Below are 24,952 nucleotides of genomic sequence, written 5' to 3'. Positions count from 1 at the left end.
GAAGAAAGCAACAGAGTATAAAACCTCCAACAGATGCAATTATAACCCTGGTGGGATACACAGTGAGAAATAAGGATGAAGATGAGCAAGTGTATAGAAAGAACAAATAAAGCACAAGACAGCACTGACACAAAATCAGCAGAGATTAATCAAAAATGGCTGATGAGAATGAACAGGTCTTGGATGTTGCCAGTACCTCCTGAAGTAGCAAGTGAACTTAAATGACATCAGTTTTGATGCAGATTGATAGAATATATAGACCCTGATGCATTTACACCATGCAAAATAATGGAAACAACAAAGCTTGCTATGCACAAAATGAACCTTAAAAGCTCAAAGAAATTGCACATGAAATTTACCAGTGTAAATACAATTTAAAAAAATCTATCTAACCACCATTTACTTCATAGTACATTATTATTTACTCTTTTGGAATGAATTAACTTGTCAGTATTGTTGATAATTATGAAATGGCAAATTAGTACAGGAAAGAAATCAATAAGATTGAAAGAGTACAGAATTTACAAGGATGTTGCTGGGATCCGAGGACCTGAGGTATAGGAGGAGGTTGAATAGCTTAGCACTTTATCCCTGGGGTACAGGAGAATGAGGGGAGACTAGAGAGAGGTTTATAAAAATATGAACGGTATAGATAGAGTAGTTGCAAGCAGTGTTTTCTCCCCACTGAGATTAGGTGAGATTAGAACTAGAAGTCTTGGGTTGAGGGTGAAAGTTGAAATGTTTAAGGGGAACCTGAGGGGGAACTTCTTAACTCAGAGGGTGGTGTGAGGGTGGAACGAGCTGCCAGCTGAGGTAGTGGATGTAGGTTTGATCTTAACTTTTAAGAGAAATTTAGAAAGGTACTTGAATGGGAGGGCTATTGAGGAATAAAGCTGAATGGAAACTGGTCGATGAGACTAGGCAGAATAACAGTTCGGCTTGTACTAGGTGGGCAGAAGAGCCTGCTTCTGTGCTGTAGTGTGCTATAATTTGATGATGTAATGATATTTCCTTTGTTCTATTTTATAGAATTGTACTTACCTTATACAATGTGTTCTCTATTCTAAACGTAACCCTATAGCCCTTCTTGACTTTAGAGTGTTCATGCAGGTTCTACTTTTGAATAGGAGTAGCTATAGTTGTATAAAACTTGTTGAACATACCTGATCAACCCTATTTAACTCATTTATTGATTCACATCCTTTGAAACCCTTATATAATCAACATCTTGCAAATAGAGTGGTGAAAATTTTGATTTAATTAGCAGTCACTGATGTTGGAGAGAATTGAAGAGTTCCACTGCCCTTATTACAAGAAAACATTGGTAAATATACCGTACCTCTTTATTGCAAGATTATTAAAAAAAAACACAATATACTTTTTGTAGTTTAGCTTTTGCAATATAGTGCAAAAGTGTTTACGGTTATTATTGTTTAACTGTTTAGTTGAATGGAAACAGAAAAAATAACCTTTATCAGTTTTGATTATTATTGCCTATTGAAAATGAAATTGCATTTGTATAGATCTTTCAACAAAGAAAGATTGACCCAAAGCCATTCACAGCCAATAATGCAATGTAGGGAAATAAATCAGCTTATAATAATATAGCGCACATGGCAATAAGGTTATGATTAAATGTACAGGAGGATAAATATTCTTCAAAGAGGGCTATCACTTGATCTGTTACAAGGAGGGGACGTGGTTTAATATCTGAAAGATAGACGCCTGGCAAAGCAGTTGCTCTTCAGTCCTACATTGGCAATTTAGCCTCTGTGACCTTTGAGTGAGTGGAACGTGAATCTATGACTTCAATGATGCCGAGAAAAATGATCACAGCTGAGCCAATGTAGAACTTGGATCATTTATATTTATATTTAGTGGGAACAGAGGATTTCTTTCATCATATGACATGAGAAAAATAGCTCTGGATTGGAGCTATAATCCAAACCAATGTACAAATTAGATTTGTTCTTTCAGTTAAATCCAAAAAACCTCGAGCCATTATTTTAGGAAACTTAGTTACCCAATGTGTTCTCAGTGAGTTACTAGCACTAATGATTAAACAGAGTTCTCAAAATCTACACGTAGGTAAATACAGTGGACAAACACTGAAGCACTGGAATGCAAAAACATTACCATGTTGATCTGGCCATCATGTTTGAATACTCATTCTTTCAATATCGAATACTTAGAGTCAGAGTCATGCAGCATGGAGAAGCTCCTTTGCTTCACAAAATCCATGCTGACCAATAAACCCCAACAGCAGCTTGGAGAGTTGCTTCTCTAACTCTGATATTGCTCAATCAGAAGTTTATATAAAATTAATTAAACCTGTAATGGTGACCTTTGGTTTGGACTTTAGTTAGAAATACTTGTTGTTTAATGTCAAAGAGTAGGCTGTTCTAACCATTCAGGCTGGAGTGAAGTGGGAAACAAATATACCATTGATCTATCAATCAGTGGAGTCTACTCAGTTATAATGTACAAGACATTGGCAATTGGACATATAAATAATTATGGAATGGTTTCTCAAAGGTTATCATCAGGAATCCTGCAGAATAGTACTGCAACAATTTCAATATCTGAACAAGCTGATCTAACATATGCATGACGTTTTTAATACATCTGATTTAATTATTGCTTATTCGTTATCACAACAGTTCACTCTCTGAGGTTCTCAGGGTAAAAATATATCTTAATCGTCCAGAATAATGGGGAGGGTGCACAGCCTAACAAGGTGAGAACCAGAGTTTATGTCAATCCTGTTTTTGTTTTATTTATTTATTGAGATATAGCTCGGAATAGGCCCTTCCTACTCTTTATACCATGCTGCACAGCATCGCCTGGTTAACCCTAGCCTATCACGGGAAAATTCACAATGACCAAATAACCAAACAACCAGTATGTCTTTGGATTGTGGGAGAAAACTGGAGCACCCAATGAAAACCCATGTGGCCACAGAGAGAGAGTACAAACTCCTTACAGACAGTACGGTATTTCCACACTTATAATATGGCATTTGCTAATTGATTTTCTGATGGAAAAACCTCTTGATATAATGAAGTTAATTATATTTTAAAAATGTTTTACGTTCTTGCCTACATTGTAATAGAAATGCAGACTATCAATAAAGCAATTTCTTTCCCTATCAAAAATATCCTCAAGTAGAATCTAATGAGATGAAGTGGCCATTCCCCTTAGGTAAGTTCCAAAGCAAGGGCCCAAAGCACCAAAGGTGCATGGAGGAATAATTTAGATACTTTTAAGGAAAGAAGAGTTTATGTCAGTACTGCTCCCTCCTTCATTTCTACATTGGAAGCTTCTGCAATATGTATTAGAAAGGCTGTGCCAACTGAAATTCTAACAGGAAGCTTCTGAACTATGCTTCTATTAAATATTTTAATAAAGTTGGGGGAAAATATTATTTTCTAATGAGGTGTAAGCCTCAAATACAATTCTTTATTTTGGAGCTAGTGTTTCTTCTTAACTAAGTTGGATAGTGTGGTAATTGTCAGAATGATATAAATGACTATTGGATACAAACATTTTTTGTCTTAGTTTTGCTGTAAAATAACCAAAAGTTGGAGAAGTCCAATAAAATATATCTGCAACTCTTCATATCTCACACTCATCAGGAAAGATTGGGAAATACATATAATTTTTTTGATTAATCAATACCATCTACTGCTCAATACAATATTCAAATATATATCTTTGCATGGACAACTTGTGAACATGTTTGTTGCAAACTAACTCATTATCACATAGAACCACAATTAATCCCACCAATCTACTGCTCTACATACAATATAAACAGTTCTCTTCAGTAACTGGAGAAAAACCTTAACAAAATGCTAGAATATGCACATTGTTTCTTGGGCAACATGTATAACTTGTTATCCTTTATGTTCCGTGTTATACATTCAAGATGCTGCTGACTTGTGTGGACTACTAAGCAATACATAGTGGTCATATTTGGCACTCTTTCCCTCCATAATAGCATAAATATTTTGTAAAAGGAAGCATTTTTGGAAGGATTTAATCTCAAGTTGATGTTTAAGATTTTTTGTGGGTTGGAGCTGTTACAGAATACTCTACTATGCCTTCTGACAAGTGGTAGCATTAGATAGATTGCATCTTTAATACCTATGACCATACTTTATATATGTATGCACCATTTATATGAAATATTCAGTGGGTTGGCTGCTTCTCAGCAGCTCCAGTAGCAAGCAGATATATTCATTTATTAGACCAAGTTCACTTTGATCTGCAATTTGTTCTTCTGTTGTCCTGCTACCAATTTCCCACTATTAGGCTGATAGGGCGTAGTGAAAAATCGTGTCTCAGAGTTGCATTTCCCAAAGCACCAGCATTAAAGTTTAAGAATGTGAACATCATGCAAAATACTTATACAAGTGCTAAGGACGCATCAAAGTTTCTCGCTTTAGTTCTTTCGGAGAGCGTGCCACATGGAGACAGGTTTCCTTAACGTTGCAAGCATCTGATTCCAATGAGTAGCCCCCATCCCACTGCTCTCGGGTCCAATGATTACATGGCCTATATTCTCAGTTCTTCCTTCTTCACAGCATTCAGCCACTGTTATTCGTAGGGATAATTCCTGTGTCAGAAGAAAAGCATTTGGTAGCTCATTTAAACTCTACCGAGAAAACGTAACAGTATATGCTTACAAATCAGGAGATAAGTGTGAACAAAAGAAACTTTGAAGGTAGGAGTAGTGAGTTGGCTATGGTAGACTGGGAGAATACATTAAAGATACGGAAATAAGTAACCAATGGCCAACAATGGAGGAAATCATATATAGTTTATAGCAAATATCGCATGTTTAAGACACAAAAAAATCCAATAAAAATGGCCTAGTTAATGTCAAGAAAAATAGTTAAAGAGATATTAGATCAAAAAAGAAAATTTATAATATTACAAGAGAGAGCATTCAGTACAAGGATTTCGGCAAAAGCTGACCAATACATTCATAAAAAAAGGAAAAATAAAATGTGACATTAATCTAATGGGAAACATGACTACAGACTGTAAAAGCTACAGATACAAGAACCTGAAGACCAACAATCAAGGATTCAGGAACAGCTTCTTCCTCTCTGTGTCAGATTTCTGAATGGTTCATGAACTTATGAACACTAACTCATTATTCTCTTTTACTACACTATTTATTTTCTAATTTATAGTATATATCTTTGCATTATACTGTTGCTGCAAAACAACAAATTTCACATCATATAATCAGTGATAATAAACCTAATTCTGAACTTGAATTCCTGGATTCATTACGATGTTTCCCCTAGAAGATCATCTACTCTCTAGGTTTTGTGTTCTGATTTTACAAATCTATTTTTTTTCTGTAACAAATAGTGTGCACCCCTCTGTGCTAAGGCTTTCCTGGAGGACATCATTTTAGTAAACTGAGGCGTAGTTTTGAGTAAAAAGAAAAGCAGTGATTTTGGTAAATCTGAACATTCAGAAGGCCTTTTATAAAATGGCACCCAGGAGGTTAACAAACAAAATTTGATTACATCGGACCAAGTGTAATACACTGGTAGGAATAGGATTATTTATTAGACAGGGAAAAGAATGGATGGATACTTTAGCTGTGTGAAGCAGATGTCATGGTACTGGGGGATGTTTGATGGGACAAAGTGTAGCATATCCAAGTTTGCTGATGATACTGAGCTGCCTGAAAAAATGGGCTGTAGAAAAGATGCAAAAAGACTTCAAGAAGATACAGAGAAATGAACTGAAGTGGCAAGGACATAAGAACTTAAGAAGTGTAAGGAGGAGTTGGTTATCAGTCCCTATGCCTGCTCAGCCTTTCAATAAGACCTTTAATCCCAGTGTTATTTTCCTGCACTAAATCATTCTGCTTTGATTCCCTTAATACATAAAATTCTATTAAGCAATGAAAAATGGAGTATAATGTAGGAAAATGTTAGGTCATAAAATATACAGTGGTGCTAGAAAATTTGTGAACGCTGTAGAATTTTTTTCTATTTCTGCATAGATATGACCTAAAGTATGATCATTTGTTCACATAAGTCCTAAAACCAGATAGAGAACCCAATTAAATAAAAAACAGAAAAAATTATACTTGTTCATTTATATATTGAGAAAAATGATCCAATATTACATGTATTTGTTGGAAAAAGTATGTGAACCTCTGGGGTAATGCCTTCTACAAATGCTACTTGGAGTCAGGTGTTCCAATCAATGAGATGAGATTGGGGTGTGGGTTGTAGGGGTACTGTGCCCCCAAAAAAAGAGACACAAAGTCAGGTTACTGACAGAACCTGCTCTTCTCAAGAAAGATCTGTTTACGTGCACCATGCCTTGATCAAAACAACTTTCAGAGGACCTTAGAAGAAGAATTGTGGAGATGCATGAAGCTGGAAAAGGTGACAAAAGCATTTCTGAAGACCTGAGTGTTCATCAGTCAACAGTAAGAAAAATTGGCTACAAATGGAGAGAATTCAGTACTGTTGCTGCTCTCCCTAGGAGTGGGCATCCTGCAAAGATCACACCAAGATCACAATGTGCAATGTTGAGGAGGTGAAAAAGAACCCAAGGGTAACAGCAAAAGACTTGCAGAAATCTCTAGAACTTGCTAAAGTCTCCAGGCATGTGTCCACTATAAGAAAAATCCCTGAACAAGAATGGTGTTCATGGAAGGACACCATGGAGGAAACCACTACTCTCTAAAAAAAACATTGCTGCACATCTCAAGTTTGCAAAAGACCACCTGGATGTTCCACAATGCTTCTGGGACAATGTTCTGTAGACAGATGAGAACTTTTTGGCAGAAATGCACACTGCTATGTTTGGAGGTAAAAGGGCACTGCACACCAACACCAAAACTTCATCCAGACGGTGAAGCATGGTGGAAGGAGCATCATGGATTGGGGCTACTTTGCTGTCTCAGGATCTGGACAGCTTTCAATCATTAAGGGAACAATGAATTCAACATTGTTCCAAGACATTTTACAGGAGTATGTTAAGGTAGCAGTCTGTCACTTGAAGCTTAATGGAAGTTGGATAATACAACAAGACAATGATCTGAAAGACATGAGTAAATCAACAACAGAATGGTTTAAAAAGAAGAAAATTAATGTTTTGGAATAGCTGAGTTAAAGTCCTGACCTTAATCCTATAGAAATGTGGTGGAATGACTTGAAGTAAGCAGTTTATGCAAGGAAGCCCACCAACACCTGAGAGTTGAAGCAGTTTTGTAATGAGGAATGGCCTAAAATTCCTCCAAGCCAAAGTGCAGGACTGATCAACAGTTACAAGAAACGTTTGTTTGAAGTTATTGTTGCACCAGGGGTCACATCAATTACTGAAAGCAAAGGTTCACATACTTTTTCCAGCAAATATATGCAATAAGAATCATTTTTCTCAATAAATAAATGAACAAGTATAATGCTCTTTTGTGTTATTTATTTAATTGGTTTCTCTTTATCTTATGTTACGTACCCTGTAACTGGGTTCCCAAACCAGCAGAAATGGACCACCTAGTTGGAGTCTGGTTTAACAGAAACTAATAAAGTTTTATTAAAGAAATAAGTAACACAGTACTCTAATCGTAAGGATATAAATGCAACAGGTTAGCAATGATAAAACACGCATGTACACAGAACTAGGGTAATAGGAATCAACCAAGCTCTATCGCAGTCTAGGGGTAAAATGATTAGTCTCAAGTGACGCAGAGTTCAGTTTAGCTTAGTACAGTTAGCAGTAATCGCTGTTGTGCCGTTGGAGAGAGAGAGAATGCAAATTTTGATTCAAACAGACCTTTGATGTTCTTCGCAGTTAGCTTTCGGGCGAACTCTTTTATGTCTTCTGTGGTCACCGACTGTGATTCCTCCGTTCCGGATACGACCGTTCTTGAGCGGTGAACCCGGCACCCAGGCAAGGGCGGACACAAACACCAGGTTCCCGCCGATCGTCCCTTTTCACCCTGTTAGTCTATGGTCGGTTCCCTCGAACCAGACCTCCAACTCCCACCAACTTGTGGGGGCACACCGCTCTTCCAGGGTCTCGTTATCTCGTGATCTCATGGTGTGTGTCGTGCCTTAGCGAACCTGGTCTTTTTATCCCCCTGCTGGGGTATCGCCTGTCCATCAAACTTCAAACAGTTCGGGTTCAAAGCAACCGGTCTGTCAATATTCTGAAATGTGTTTCTTTCTCGTTAATCTCTCTCTTCTCTCTTATTAGTATTTTGAATGTTTCTCCACTGTCTCACTTATCTCTGTCTCATTACCATCAATCTTCTGATAACTTGGTTTTTCGTCACACTACTTTTAGGACATGTGAAGATCCGATCACATTTTAGGTTATATCTATGCAGAAATAGAGAAAATTCTACAGATTTCACAAACTTTCTAGCATCACTGTAGAAGAAAAACTTGACATAGTGGGAGATTGAAATGTGTACATGTTTATTGAAAATGTGTATTCTTACATTCTGAAGCTTAATATGTAGGTAGGTATACTAAACAAAGAGGAGGACAAATGATATGTTGCTCTTTCATGGAAGAAGATTTTAATACAAAGTTAAAATCAGGTAACTATAATGATACAGGGCATAAGAGAAATTGTATCTGAAATATCACGTGCAACTATGGTTTCCTTAACTCAGGAAGATACACTACCAATGAAACGAATGCAATGAAGGATCAATAGATTGATCCTGATTTATTGTGCAATAAGAGGATAAGAAGGTGGGGCCTTTACTTTTTTGAATTTAAAAGAATGAGAGGTGATCTCACTGGAAGATCTAAAGTCTTGGAGGAGTTTGACAGGGTTAATATAGGGATAGTATTTTCCCTGGCTTGGACAAAAAGGTAGAGTCTGTGAATAATGGCTTTGCCATTCAAAATAGAGAGAAGAAATTTCTTTAGCCAATGGCCTGTGAAGAATCTTTAGAGGAGGAGTATTGACCCAAAATGTCAACTGTCCATCTTCCTCCATAGATGTGACCTGACCCCCTGAATTCCAACAGCATTTTGTTTTGTGATTGTCCACAGACATCAAATATAAGCTGAGGAACTCAGGTAGATAAATAAGTTCAGCATGATTACTTTTGACATCAGTGTTTATTATGAAACAAAACGTGTATATTGACACAACTGCAAAACATAACAATACTTGTAATGAAGTTGTAAAATAAGAAGCAAGTAGCACTTATATTACAAAAATGTTAGGTAATTATAATCTCCAGGGAGATTGACTAATAACAATACCCCTGTAATGTTCAATTGTGTTATCCTGAACAGTTCCCTCACCATCAACATTCTGACGGTCACAATTGGCAAGAGTTCAAATGGATAATGCATATAAAAACTCAGGCTACAGAAGCAAGTCATATGTCTGATTTTCCACAGTGAGTCACCAATCTTTAACACTTCACTACCTACAAGGCGTCAGTCAGAAGATTCATGGAATAACTTCCACTTGCCCGTTTGATCACAACACCAACAATACTCAAGCTCAACATTATTGCAGTGCCTCTACTTCCTCAGGAGTCTGCGGAGAAATGGCATGTCATCAAAAATCTTGACAAACTTCTATAGATGTGTTTTGTAAAGTGTGCTGGCTGGCTGCATTATGGCCTGTAATAGGAACACCAATGCCTTTGAGGGGAAAATCCCAGAAAAGGTAGTGGATTTGGCCCAGAAAGCCCCTCCCAACCATTACGCACATTTACATTCAATGTTGCCGCAGAAAAGCAGCATCCATCATCAAAAATCCTCACCAGCCAAGCCGTGCTCTTTTCTCACTGCTACCATCAGGCAGAAGGTACAAGTGCCTCAGGACTCACACCTCCAGGTTCGAGAACAGTTACTACCCCTCAACCATCAGGCTTTTGAACAAAAGGGGATAACTACACTCATTCTATTTCTGGTGTTTCTACAACCGATGGTCTCACTTTAAGGACTCTTCGTCTTGTTATTTCATGCTCTCATTTGTATTTACATTTGCACAGTGTGTTGTTCATTGATCCTGTTTACCATTACTGTTCTATAGATTTGCTAAGTATGCCCACAGGAAAAAGAATCTCAGGTTGTATGTGGTGACATGTATGTACTCTGATAATAAATTTTACTTTGAACTTTGATCTTTGAACTTTTTTACTGAAAGTTCATTCTGCAGATTGACCATCTATCAAATACACTGGAACCTCATCATTTCAGACCTAGAACTTCTACTACTCATAAAGAAAGGACAGCAGACATATGGAAACCTGACTTGGAAATATATGAACTGCCCTTCATCACCACCAGGTCTAACCCTTGAAATCCTACCTAGCCTCTACATTAGAAGAATTGCAACGATTCTAAATAAGGTTTCACCTTCGCTCTTTTAAGAGCGATCAGTAATGGCCAGCTATCTACTACCCTTAACAGCAATGGCCAGTTCATGTAAAATAGCTAACTAGAAAGAAAGAGCAGAGTGAGATTGAAGTGTCTGCACTGATTTAGCTTTGTGCTAAGTGACACTTAATACAAACAACGGAGCTCTCTGAAGATCAGTGGGAATAATCTTTTCTCTGGATGACACATTGGCTCCCATCCACTGTTGGACAGAAAGAAAACCCATATGTCAGATAATGCACAGCCAATCCAATTTAACCATTGGATTCCACACTGGCACTAAATAATATTTTCATTAAGATGAGTACTGTATTAGTTTCTTACCTGCAGAACAATTGCAGGAACTGAGAATATCATGGCTTCATTGAAAACTGGATTGGGATCATCTCTCTTGATCGCTGTTCTTTTCTTACTTATTTTCCTTGTATCTTGAAGGAGATAAACTTTCACAAACGGATCTGTTTAGGTTAATGGGTAAGAAACATCAGAGAACGAGACCAATTACCTGGAATTAAAATCCATTCATCAAATAGTCTGAGCACTGCACTGCAGAGACTACAGGTCAGTTACAGGCCACTGTCAAAGAGGAGAAAGAATACTGAATTTGCCACCAATCCTCCAAAGGATGATAGAAAATATGCCAAAATGAATAAATTGTGGCTTTTCAGTCTGAAGTTGAGAAAGATAATTTAATATCCTGGTAATGTTCAGTTCTGACATTGAAGCTATTTTGTAATGCTCAGTTCTTTTTTCCAGAATGCTTTGCTCTAAACACTAAAAAAAAATACATTTGGTTACAAAATCAAAATTAGTTCAAATCAGTAGCTTACAGTCAATACATTTAATTATGAGCTGGGAAAAGTGTTAAAGATTTAAATCCAATTTACACATTGAAAGCTGCTAAAATTAAGCAATCAAAAATATATTGGAAGCTTCATCGAGATGATGGATGGTGAATACTAAAGGAATAAAAATATATTACACACTGTGAATGCTCAATGATTCAAGTTGTCGGGGCAGAAAATGCTCAGAGGGCCACTCTGCAGGGTGAACAAATCATGTTACTCGTGTGGATTACTCGAAGTGATCACCCCATGCTACACTCAACAAAAACACAGAGGATCAATCTGTGCTACACAACCTAAACACTTGCAGAGTTTACATGCAACACATCTGCAAAACCTGCCTGTGTTACACAGTGAATACTTCGGGTTCAAGCCATGTTACGCAAAAGAATACTTATGAGATCAAACTGTGTTTCGGACAGTGAGTACTAACAGAGTGAAAGCTGGTGTCAAACAAAGCTGTGTTATTGCCCCAACAGTTTTCTCACTCTTCCTTGAGGCAGTGTTGCACTTTATCACCGAAGAACTTTGTATAGGAGAGGAGCTAATCAAAATCAAGTTTATTGTCATGTGCATAAGAACATGTATACACAGGTACGATAAAAAAACTACTTGCAGCAGCATCATATAATCAACATAAAACACAAATTAAACATAAACATAATTTTTTACAAAAATATAAATTACATTTTTGTGGAAGGTGGCCAAAATGTTCAAGAGTTGCGAAGCCATTGTGATTCGTGTTTTGCTATTTGGATCAGGAACCAAATGATTGAAGGGAAGGAGCTTCTCTCGAACGTGGTGGTGTGGGGGCATGGCCTCCACCCATAGCAAACATAAGCATTGCCTGTATACTTTGGCTTGAGTACTCAGATGTTGCTCACCTTGATTCTAGATCATAGATGTTAAAGATTTCCCATTTGTGCTGAAAAAAGCTACAATCAGGAAGTACTAAACCACCAGGTTCAAGAACAGCTTCCCACAGCTCAGGAACCATTTCTCGGTGAAGCCGAGCTTCAACAATAAGATGTACCATTGCCTTCAATGTACTAGGAAAAGAGGATTTGAAGATCGAGACCTCAGACTTGGCACAAAAATGGGCAGCTCTTTATCCCTACTCTCATATGCTTCTGTGACCTGGAATAACTCTCATCACATGGAAAGATATCTGCAAAATCCTCCTTTTGACTGGAAGGTTAAGGAAACTAATATCCATGCCCTGCTGCGGCTCCAACATTCGCAGAGAAGGGGCCCTGGTTATATTCAGTTGGCTCTATTGGCCACACTGAATCACTTGTATGCTTGACATCAGACCCTCAAAGCATCTATTGTCAGGGGAAAAGATCATCAGGTAGACAGCACAGTTTAGTGGTTATTTTGGTGGAAATCAGTGGGAGTGACTTAATTCCTCATTGTTTTCACTAGGTTCTATTTCTATCCATTCAGTGCCATGATTATTTTGGTCTTCTGACCATCTGCTGGAAAATAGTGATTCCTTTTGGACCTTAGTCATTTTAATTTTGATCCATCTATGCTCACTGTATATTTTTCTTTTCTGTATAATTATATTGCACTTATGGAATACCAACATGATTGACATTACATTTGGGAGAACCAACAGAATCATAATGTATCTATTGAATATAAACAGGGATTAAATTTCTCTGACTTTAGTCCAACAGGACCACAATTCACCCACTGAAATGTAAACAAGAATGAAATTACATCTGTTGGTAGTCAGACTATGATTGCATCCTGTGAATACTAACAGAATTACAATGCACTCGCTGAATGTTGGGAGATGAATTGCTTACTTGCAGTGAAATCCACAAAATGGTGAAACATCAGCAGGAGTTAAACTACAAAGTATGAATTCCATTAGAGTACCACTGCACTCAGTGAGTTACAACAGGTTTGGAAACATTGACAGGATTATAGAACATAGATCTGTACAGCACAGTTCAGGCCCTTTGGCCCACAATGTTGTGCTGACCCCCTAACCAACTCAATTCCAGGTCTCAGAAGCATATGAGAGCAGGGGTAAGTGTTTCCCAGTTTTGTGCCCTCCCATGTAACCCTTCATTTTTCTTTCAACGACGTGCCTGTCCAATAGTAACATACAGAAAATGCTGGAGGAACTCAGCAGGTCAGGCAGCATCTATGGGGGTGGGGAATAAACCATTAATGTTTCAGGCCAAGACCCTTCATCGTGAGTCCTGATGAAGAGTCTTGGCATGAAGTATCGACTGTTTATTCCCCTCCATAAGTGTTACCTATCTTGCTGAGTTCCTCCAGCATTTTTTGTGTGCTACTCTGGATTTCTAGCATCTGCAGAATCCCTTGTGGTTGTGCCTACCGAAGAATCTTTTCAATGTTCCTGATGTATCAGCCTCTACCTCTACCCCAAGTAGTGCATTCCAGACACTTACCACTTCCTGTGTAAAAAAAAAACTACCTCTGACATCTCCCCTAAACTTTCTTCAACTCACCTTAAAAGGGAAAAGGTGTTCATTGTTCATTATATATCTTACTCTCAATCTATGATCCAATGGATACAACAGAAATGACAATATCCACAGTGAATATCTATAGAACCATACTGCACCGAGTGAGTACCAATAGAATATCAGCCAACAGACTGTTTTGTACACAGTGAATATGAGTAACTGCAGCTCTGATATGAATCATGTAATGCACAAGGATTCATTGAATACCAACAGGTATGGCATTTCACCCACTGAATTCCAACAGGATCACCAAAACACTGAGTAGATGCCATCAGAAAACAAATGACAAAAACATCAAATCACAGCAAAATATCAATGTGATGCACTGGGACACATCATCAGTGATGTAGCCTGTGGTCATCAGATGTTTCGGGTCTCTCAACATCAGACAACCTCAGCCAGGCCTAACCAGACCCTGGCTTGTGTCCTAGCAACACTGGTCCATGAGTCACACCTCTTGATCCATAGCCATCTGGAGGCTCGCTCAGCAGCCTCTGTGACGGTCCTGATGGCTCTTCTCTACAGCTCCCATAATTCCAAGGAGAGAGTAGGTTCTGCAGAGCGAGCAGCCAGTGAAACCTCTACAACCCACCTCTATTGGCTCACATTGTGTCCTCCACCCCAGTCACTGGCTCTGCTTTACCAGCTCCTGGTATTTGGCTTTCTTACATTCAAATGCCTCCTCAATCTTGTCTTCCCAAGGAATTGTCAGTTGTACCATGATCACACTGCACCCATTGAATTTCAACAAAATCACTAATACCCGTTGAAATGAGAAACAGGAATTAATTAATACCCAATGAAAGTCAACAGAGTATATTCATGCTCTGTGAGGAACAACATTGCATACGATCAATACCAATGGAATGACATTTTACCTGGCAAATACCAGCAGAACCTCACCCCATTGTGGATATTAGTGGAATCTTACTGCACTCAGCAGAGACTGAGAGAAACATTTTGCACCCAGTGACTCCCAACAGACTCCTAATCACACAGTCAATATGAGAAAAGTCACATGGCACTAAGCAACAAGCAACAGATTCACTTTGCTCTATTTGAGTAGCAACAGAAGCAAGATGCACTAGTAATTGCCAACCATCACATTATACTGAGAAAACACCAAATGAGTTACATGACAACCAATGAATACCAACAGGATCCCCTTACTCCTGAGGAATACCAACAAAATCAAATTGTACTCAGTGAGTACTGACAGATTCATGGAACTTGCATTGAATACTAACAGAATCTCAACATACTCAGAGAATATAAATATAAAATAAAATGGAGTTACTGAATTACAAAAGAACTGCTGTAACAACAAGAGCAATTAATGTAGCTCCAGTGATTGCCATGGAGTATGATCACGTCTAGTAAATACCAACAGATACTTATTGCGTCCCGTGAATCCCCACGTTTCACCATATGAATGCCAACAGAATTACTTTATTCGCAGTGGATACAGGGATCACGTTATCTCCCAATGGGAATAGCATAGTTTCCACTAAATTGAAAATCATAAAGTACCCTGCATGTCAACAGAAATTTAATTTCAAACTCTGAATGTTGACAGAATGCTATTACATCCAGTAAATATTTAAAACATCCGAATAAACTCTTCTCAGGCTTCCAGCTGAGTACAGGTATCAATTATAACCAATGTTTCGATGCCAACTCTGCCATCTTCCTCAGCATGTCTATTCCTGTGGCATTTACACCCTCGTCGTCCGTCCCTCCAGATTGGTTAATCCTCATCACATCAGGTTTCTGCTGTCCCACCTTGTTTACAATTGAATTTCTGTTCTTACTTAGAGCAATACTTTTGTCTTTGTTAAAACTCTTTTCCACTAGGTCACCTTTGATCTGCATAAGAGGAAACCCATAAGGAAGCTCAAATCACAGCTTTTACAGGTCCGAGATGGCCTGGGACACAGGACGGCTGGCGTTTACAGGATTCCCTGTGAATGTGGCCAGATGGGACACATGGTGGAAACCCACATCAAAGAGCACAGGAGGTTTATCTGTCTGGATTACCTTGAGAAATTGGCAGTAGCAGCACATTGTATTCACAATGGCCAGACGATTAACTTTGATGGCACAAAGCTACTGTGCCATACCAATGGATTTTGGGACCGCCTGGTAAAGGAAGCCATTGAAATAAAACTGGAGAAAAAGAATTTTAACAAGGATGAAGGTTTCACACTAAGTTAGAACTGGAATTCAATTATAAACAAGGTGGGACAGCGGAAATCTGACTGGATGAGGACTAATCAATCAGGTGGGACGGACGTCAGGTGCATAAATACCACCAGGCTAGAGATGCACAGTCATCATCCCTGATGAAGATGGCAGGGTTTGTCATCGAAGCATTGGCTAAAATTAATACCTGCATCTGGCTAGAAGCCCGAGAAGAGTTTATTCATCATATACACTAGGAACGCGCTGGACCCTTTTTCATTAAAAACATCCCTTTGCACCAGGATATATCCACTGAAATCCTACTAAGCCCCAAGGAATTCTTACAGGAAGCACATTATGACCAGTGAACACAAATACAATTGCATCACACTCACTGACTTTCAACAGAATCATGAAAATTCCCAGCGAACACCAACAGGAATCAAATTACACCCACTGGATGCCAACACTCTCTGAATTTCTAAATTATAAAACACATATTGAATATTGACAGGATCAACATTCTACCCAGTGAAGGCTGATAAAGTCAACAACACTCCCACTGAATTTTAGCAGAATAATATGACATCCAATGAAAACTAACGGTTGAGTGTCAGCATAAAGAAAATAGGATTAGTTGTCGGGTAGAACTTTGAAACTACGTGTATTCAGAGCCTTAATTTGTTCTGCTATTGATTGTCAGGGCATTGTTATATTGTTACAAGACAGGCATACCACACAGCTATTCTTTCAAAACACAATCACAGTACGAAGACACTTGTATATGTAGAGAATAGCATGTCCCCATATTTAAATATATACCACAATGTACCCCTATAGTTTTCAGAACAAAGAGTAAGACATCTATGTCTATACTTATCAATTCACACATTGAAATGAATAATTATAAATCTAGTCTAGTGACTAGATTTTGGTGTCTTCCTGACCTTTCAGATTTTGGCATCAAATCAACTTTTGGCGTATTTGGTTCCAGATCTGAAAACAAAGAAGATTATTTTTCTTTGCCAGACTTGCTTGGATTTAGTTCTTCACTTCCTGAAGTTCCAACTCAGTCAGCACTTTATGGCTGAGTGGTTCAACATTCCGCCCTGGTTCATTCTGAGCAGAGATCATTTGATACAGAGAAACATTTCAGATGTTGTCACCAATTTCAACTAAATGTCTCCTGGTTCTGAAAAATCGCTGGTATGTAATGTAAAAGAAATGGTTTCTTTTTTATTACTATGCCCACAACATTACCATATCCCTCATCATATTAATTTTTAAAAACCCATTCTAATCCTTTCTATTTTTATTTCACTTTGTCAGAAAGTCCTGCATGTACAAAGGAGAGCTCTGCTTTGTGGTTTTTGGATGGATGTCTTGACTGAGCTTGATTGGGTTGTTCTTCCAGTTCTGATTCTCCAAAGTTTCTTGGTTTTTAGAGTGGTGTGAGGAACATCAGCTTTTGTGTGATGCCATGCACTCTTTGTAGAAGTAGTTCAAATGGCAATGTGTCATAAGAAAATGGTTGCCTTCTTATGTCATTGTTATATTTAATAAAATTGCATCCTTAGGTTTTGTTTGGTGTACATTGAAATTTCATGTGTTTCTGTGGATTTGGTTTGATGGTGTTTTTCTTGGCTTTACCACCCACATGTAAATCTTGATTCTCAGCTTCCTGTAGCATTACTGAAAAGCATGTTCCAATGAAGGATCTCAAACCTGAAGCATTAGCTCAGTTTCTCATTGTGATTGACCTGGTGAGTTTTCCCAGAATTTTCTGCCTTTTATTTCCAATTTGCAGCTGATGGAAGCATTGCCTTGATTATCATCATGAGGGGATTCATTTTCGGCAAATACTTTCCATTTTTGTGACTGTACTCCTGTTGTAGACAGGAATAAGAATCTCAACTTTGATGCAGCTCAGAGCTGACATGTGCCATCATTCTGGATAGTGTGTTCATGCTCACATAACTCAAAATAACCAGTATGCTGTTCCTATAGCATGTTCTTCTGTTCTACATATGCACTGCATATGTCATCCCTGCCATATCAAGATCAGCTGCTGCACTGAAGCTGAAAAGATTATCATGGATATCACAAGATCTTATCAAATGTCATGCTGACACTTTTGGATTTGTGCTGCAAATGTTCCCCGCACTGTCAAAAGTTTAAGATTAGTGAGAGCAAAGGTCCTGGAATTCTGCACTGAACTGCAATGGCATGACAGAGAAGATTACTCATTCATCGCACTGACAGATGAGCTTGTATCAGCCGAGAGCAGTGATTCATGAGATGCAAACATTCACTTGTGACGATGCTGATCACTGAGACGAGTTCTGTGATTAACAAGTGCATCTTCCGGATCATCAGAATTATTGCTGATTTCTGTATGGGCTCACAAAATGACTGTGTTTCTCTGCTTCTTATGCAGTTTAGCAGGGCCCCCTGTTTTGTGAGGATAGTTGCCATCCCCATCACAGTAACAAAATAATAAAATACTCAGATGAGAAGAGAAACAGAGTCAACGTTTCAGGTTGAAGGGGAAATGGCTTCCAATCTGAAACATTAATTCTCATTTCTCCTCCCAAAGATGTGGTCTCACCTGCTGAGTGTTTCCAGTATTTTCTGCTTTTATTTTAATTTTCAACATCTGTAGTTTGTTTTGATTTTTTTAACCACAGTCACAGCACTGCAGTGAGTTGTGACTGAGTTAATGATGCTGGCAATTGTTCCAGCGTAGTGCTTATTTTTCTCTTCTAATCTCATTCACAATGTTACCTTGTGGTCTTTCAACTTCACTCAGCAACAACGACCTTGTTAACCCAAGCAATTTGATATCTTTCACAAGGAGTTTCTGTCAAAATTGCTCTGATTTGCATCCATCATTAATCTGCGTTCTCAGCTCCTGCTGAAAGTTCACATTTTGGCATTTATGTACAGTGGCATTATCCATTATTCCAATCCTTTCATTGCCCTTTCAAGCTTGCAAGCATATTTTCTCCAGCAGGACACAACTTAGATGGCAGGTGGATGGCATGAGTGCAAGCTGGCTGTCATCTTCACAGATTGTGAATGCAGCATTTCTGTTTAGAACATGCTGTTTATTTCAGTAAAACTCCAATAATCTGCCATCCTAAATGTTTGGAAATTCTTTTGGTTTGGCATTCGTCTCATCTGCTTCCATTTCCCTGGATTCCTTTAAACTTATAGAGTCTCATTCCCACATTTTCATTCGACTCACTGGAGCCCCTTTCCCATATTTCCTTTAAATACTTCAGCCCTTTTTGCTGCATTCTTGTTAAATTCATTAGGTCCCTCTTCCCAAACTTCCTTTAAACACACCCAGGCCCTGGCTTCTACACTCCCTCTTAAACCCAGCTTTTTCACTGGAAATTATACTATCTTCCATCTGAAAGAAATGAATTGAACGTGCAATGGTGTATTTATAAGAGTAACATCCAGACATCTGGGAAAACTGCCAGCGCACTTCCCAACACTGTATTCCATCTGCCACTCCTTTGCCATACTCCTAATCTCTCCAAGTCCTTCTGCAGCCTCCTTGCTTCCTCAACACTACCTGCCCCTCCACTGATCTTCATATTGTCTGCAAACTTTGCAACAAAGCCAAGAATTCCATCATCCAAATCATTGACATATAACATAAAAAGGACCAGGCCCAACACTGAACCCTGCTGAACACCACTAGTCACCGGCACATCCTTTATTCCCAACTCTTTGCCTCCAGTCAATCAGCCAATCCTCTAGTCATGCCGGTATCTTTCCTGTAATACCATGGGCTCTCATCTTGTTAAGCAGCTTCATGTGTGGCATCTTGTCAAAGGCCTTCTGAATATCCAAGTACTCAACGTTCACCAATTCTCCTTCGTCCAACCTGCTTGTTATTTCCTCAAAGAATTCTAACAGATTTGTCAGGCAAGATTTTCCCTTGAGGAAACCATGCTGACTTTGGCCTATTTTCCCATGTGCCTCAAAGTACCCTGAGATCCCATCCTTAACAATCAACTCCTAACATCTTCCCAACCTCTGAGGTCAGACTAACTGGCGTATAGTTTCCTTTCTTCTGCTTCCCTGCCCACTTGAAGAGTAGAGTTTACATTTGCAGCATTCCCATCCTCCAGAATCATGCCAGAATCTAGTGATTCTTGAAAGATCACTGCCAATGCCTCCACAATCTCTCCAGCCACTTCTTTCAGAACACTGTGATGTGTCCATCTGGCTTAGGTGACATCCACCTTCAGACCTTTCAGCTTAGAACATAGAACATAGAACAGTACAGCACAGTACAGGCCCTTCGGCCCACAATGTTGTGTCAACCCTCAAATCCTGCCTCCCATATAAGCCCCCACCTTAAATTCCTCCATATACTTGTCTAGTAGTCTCTGAAACTTCACTAGTGTACCTGCCTCCACCACTGACTCAGGCAGTGCATTTCACACACCAACCACTCTCTCAGTAAAAAAACTTCCTCTAATATCCCCCTTGAACATCCCACCCCTTACCTTAAAGCCATGTCCTCTTGTATTGAGCAGTGGTGCCCTGGGGAAGAGGTGCTGGCTATCCACTCTATCTATTCCTCTTATTATCTTGTACACCTCTATCAGGTCTCCTCGCATCCTCCTTCTCTCTAAAGAGTAAAGCCCTAGCTCCCTTAATCTCTGATCATAGTGCATACTTTCTAAACGAGGCGGCATCCTGGAAAATCTCCTCTGTACTCTTTCCAATGCTTCCACATCCTTCCTATAGTGAGGTGATCAGAACTGGACACAGTACTCCAAGTGTGGCCTAACCAGAGTTTTATAGAGCTGCATCATTACATCGCGACTCTTAAACTCTATCCCTTGACTTATGAAAGCTAACACCCCATAAGCTTTCTTAACTACCCTATCCACCTGTGAGGCAACTTTCAGAGATCTGTGGACATGTACCCCGAGATCCCTCTGCTCCTCCACACTACCAAGTATCCTGCCATTTACTTTGTACTCTGCCTTGGAGTTTGTCCTTCCAAAGTGTACCACCTCACACTTGAACCCCATCTGCCACTTCTCAGCCCACTCCTGTATCCTATCAATGTCTCTCTGCAATCTTTGACAATCCTCTACACTATCCACAACACCACCAACCTTTGTGTCGTCTGCAAACTTGCCAACCCACCCTTCTACCCCCACATCCAGGTCGTTAATAAAAATCACAAAAAGTAGAGGTCCCAGAACAGACCCTTGTGGGACACCAGTAGTCACAATCCTCCAATCTGAATGTACTCCCTCCACCACCATCCTCTGCCTTCTGCAGGCAAGCCAATTCTGAATCCACCTGGCCAAACTTCCCTGGATCCCATGCCTTCTAACCTTCTGAATAAGCCTACCGTGTGGAACCTTGTCAAATGCCTTACTAAAATCCATATAGATCACATCCACTGCACTACCCTCGTCTATATGCCTGGTTGGTCACCTCCTCAAAGAACTCTATCAGGCTTGTTAGACACGATCTGCCCTTCACAAAGCCAGGCTGACTGTCCTTGATCAGACCATGATTCTCTAAATGCCTATAGATCCTATCTCTAAGAATCTTTTCCAACAGCTTTCCCACCACAGACTTAAGGCTCACTGGTCTATAATTACCCGGACTATCCCTACAACCTTTTTTGAACAAGGGGACAACATTCGCCTCCCTCCAATCTTCCGGTACTATTCCCGTGGACAATGAGGACATAAAGATCCTAGCCAAAGGCTCAGCAATCTCTTCTCTCGCCTCGTGGAGCAGACTGGGGAATATTCCGTCAGGCCCCGGGGACTTATCCATCCTAATGTATTTTAACAACTCAATACTTCCTCTCCCTTAATATCAGCATGCTCGAGAACATCAACCTCACTCATATTGTCCTCACCATCATCAAGTTCCCTCTCATTGGTGAATACCGAAGAGAAGTATTCATTGAGGACCTCGCTCACTTCCACAGCCTCCAGGCACATCTTCCCACCTTTATCTCTAATCGGCCCTACCTTCACTCCTGTCATCCTTTTTTTCTTCACATAATTGAAGAATGCTTGGGGGTTTCCTTTACCCTACTCGCCAAGGCCTTCTCATGCCCCCTTCTTGCTCTTCTCAGCCCCTTCTTAAGCTCCTTTCTTGCTTCCCTATATTCCTCAATAGACCCATCTGATCCTTGCTTCTTAAACCTCATGTGCACTGCCTTCTTCCACCTGACTAGATTTTCCACCTCACTTGTCACCCATGGTTCCTTCACCCTGCCATTCTTTATCTTCCTCACCAGGACAAATTTATCCCTAACATCCCGCAAGAGATCTCTAAACATCGACCACATGTCCATAGTACATTTCCCTGCAAAAACATCATCCCAATTCACGCCCGCAAGTTCTAGCCTTATAGCCTCATAATTTGCCTTTCCCCAATTAAAAATTTTCCTGTCCTCTCTGATTCTATCCTTTTCCATGATAATGCTAAAGGCCAGGGAGCAGTGGTCACTGTCCTCCAGATGCTCACCCACTGAGAGATCTGTGACCTGACCCGGTTCATTACCTAGTACTAGATCTAGTATGGCATTCCCCCTGGTCGGCCTGTCCACATACTGTGACAGGAATCCGTCCTGGACACACTTAACAAACTCTGCTCCATCTAAACCCTTGTAACTAATCAGGTGCCAATCAATATTAGGGAAGTTAAAGTCACCCATGATAACAACCCTGTTATTTTTGCACCTTTCCAAAATCTGCCTCCCAATCTGCTCCTCTGTATCTCTGCTGCTACCAGGGGGCCTATAGAATACCCCCAATAGAGTAACTGCTCCCTTCCTGTTCTGACTTCCACCCATATTGACTCAAAAGAGGATCCTGCTACATTACCCACCCTTTCTGTAGCTGTAATAGTATCCCTGACCAGTAATGCCACCCCTCCTCCCCTTTTTCCGCCCTCTCTATCCCTTTTAAAGCACTGAAATCCAGGAATATTGAGAATCCATTCCTGCCCTGGTGCCAGCCAAGTCTCTGTACTGGCCACTACATCATAATTCCATGCATGTATCCAAGCTCTCAGTTCATCACCTTTGTTCCTGATGCTTCTTGCATTGAGGTACACACATTTCAACCCTTCTACCTTACCGTCTTTACACCGTTTATTCTGCTTCTCTTTCCTCAAAGCCTCTCTGTATGTTAGATCTGGCTTTACTCCATGCACTTCTTTCACTGCTCTATCGCTCTGGGTCCCATCCCCCTCGCAAATTAGTTTAAACCCTCCCGAACCATGCTAGCTTCCCAAGCACCTTCTCCCTATTCATAGCAATTGCACTCACTTCTGCCCCCGCCACTCTTGAACTTCTGGCATACTGCCAGAGCTTTCCACAGTTCAAAACCCTTAATTAGTTCATTCAAAATTTCCTTGTCTGGAACAATGGAAAGACCACCTCTGGTAAGATGAAACAAGCCATCTTCTGTGCATTCTACAAATTCTCTCTCTTGGGATCCAGCATCAACCTGATTTCCCCAATCCCCCATGACTATCATAACATTGCCCAACTTTCACGTGTTTTCTATCTCATGTTGTAATTTGTAGCTATTGTTTGGAGGCCTGTACATAATTCCAATCAGGGTTTTTTTTAACCCATCCAATTTCTTAAATCTACCATCAGGTTTTCTATGTCTTCTAATCCTATGTCATCCCTTTCCGAGGATTTGATTTCATTTTGTACCAAGAGTTGTGTTGGGCACGTGGCCAAGTGGTTAAGACATTCATCTAGTGATCTGAAGGTCGTTAGTTCAAGCCTTAGCTGTGGCAGCATGTTTGTGTCCTTGAGCAAGGCACTTAACCACACATTGCTCTGGTGTCTGTGCGAGGAGTGGCGCCCCACACAGACTTCCAATCTGCGCCTTGTAAGACATGAAAATGCCCGAGACAGGCCTCTCATGGTCTGAGTTGACGTTCCCTCCTCTGACGTTCCCTCCCTTGTACCAAGAGAGTCACCACACCCCTTCTGCCTACCCACCTGTCCATTTGATACAAAGTGTTTCCTTGGATGCTAAGCTCCCAACTATGATTTTCTTTCAGCTATGCCCATATAATGCCCATGGACTCAGTGACGCCCATGTCATACCTACCAATCTCTAACTGAGCTACAAGATCATCTACCATATTCTACATACTGCATGCATTCAAATATAACACCTTCATTGAATTATTTGTCTCTTTTTTAGATTTTGCCCCTGTGGTACACTGTAACCGGTCCCACTGACTGCAACTTTGCCCTTTCCCTTGCCTGTCCTCCTTGACAGTCTCACTGCGTACTGCATCTAATTGTATGCTAGACGAGCTGCCAGAGGAAATGATTGAAGTGGGTACAATTGCAAAATTTAAGAGGTACTTGGATAGGTACATGGAGGGGAATGGCTTGATGGGTTATGGACCAAATGTAGGTAACTGAGACTAGCAGGGAGGATACTCTGTTTTCAGCATGGACCAGCTGGGTCAATAGGCCTGTTTCTGTGCTATGTTACTCTCTGAATCCAATCTGAATGTTGGTTTTGTGTGTTCAAAAATTTAAATTGAACTCGTTATTATTCCACACAGAAACCTATTGTATTAGGCATTACGCAAAGAGATACTGAACTCGAAGTGCAAGGTTGAATTCTTTAATGAAAAAATATGGTCACTAATTGCCTCATGCAGCAAAGGCCAAAATAAAACCTTGCAACCATTTCTAAAAGCTTGGGATTAAAATAATCTACTAGTTTCTGCACATAATTAAACAAATCTGAGATTTGGATGCATACCCATCTGGACAACCTACGTTAGGAGAACTGATTGTACACTCACATATCACTTTGTTTTGGGTTGTCTTTATGTTGCCATTTTATTTAATATCCACAGTACTCTCTGTTATAGAGAACATGTCCATTCATTCAAAATATGAGATGATGACACTCTTAATGTACCCAAGGGGGCAAGAGGGGCACGGTTAGACTTGTATGCAGTAATCTGCTGCCGT

At 39.8% G+C, this 24,952-nt stretch overlaps 1 protein-coding gene across 3 annotated transcripts in view; it reads right to left on the bottom strand.

Annotated features, from left to right (window-relative positions):
• Positions 1-1,646: 1,646 nt before the first annotated feature.
• Positions 1,647-24,952, bottom strand: part of syt12 (synaptotagmin XII) — a 262,160-nt gene continuing 238,854 nt past the window's right edge. For all 3 annotated transcript variants that reach the window (XM_072273117.1, XM_072273118.1, XM_072273116.1), the window contains exons 7-8: positions 10,722-10,855; positions 1,647-4,618 (exon numbers count right to left, since the gene is read on the bottom strand). In XM_072273117.1, coding sequence (XP_072129218.1) covers positions 4,445-4,618; positions 10,722-10,855 — 308 coding nt within the window. In that variant the 3' untranslated portion in view covers positions 1,647-4,444. The remainder of the gene's footprint in view (positions 4,619-10,721; positions 10,856-24,952) is intronic.

This window comes from Mobula birostris, chromosome 11 (assembly GCF_030028105.1).
Source record: "Mobula birostris isolate sMobBir1 chromosome 11, sMobBir1.hap1, whole genome shotgun sequence".
NCBI lineage: Eukaryota > Metazoa > Chordata > Chondrichthyes > Myliobatiformes > Myliobatidae > Mobula > Mobula birostris.
This window is presented reverse-complemented; position numbering and strand designations above follow the sequence as displayed.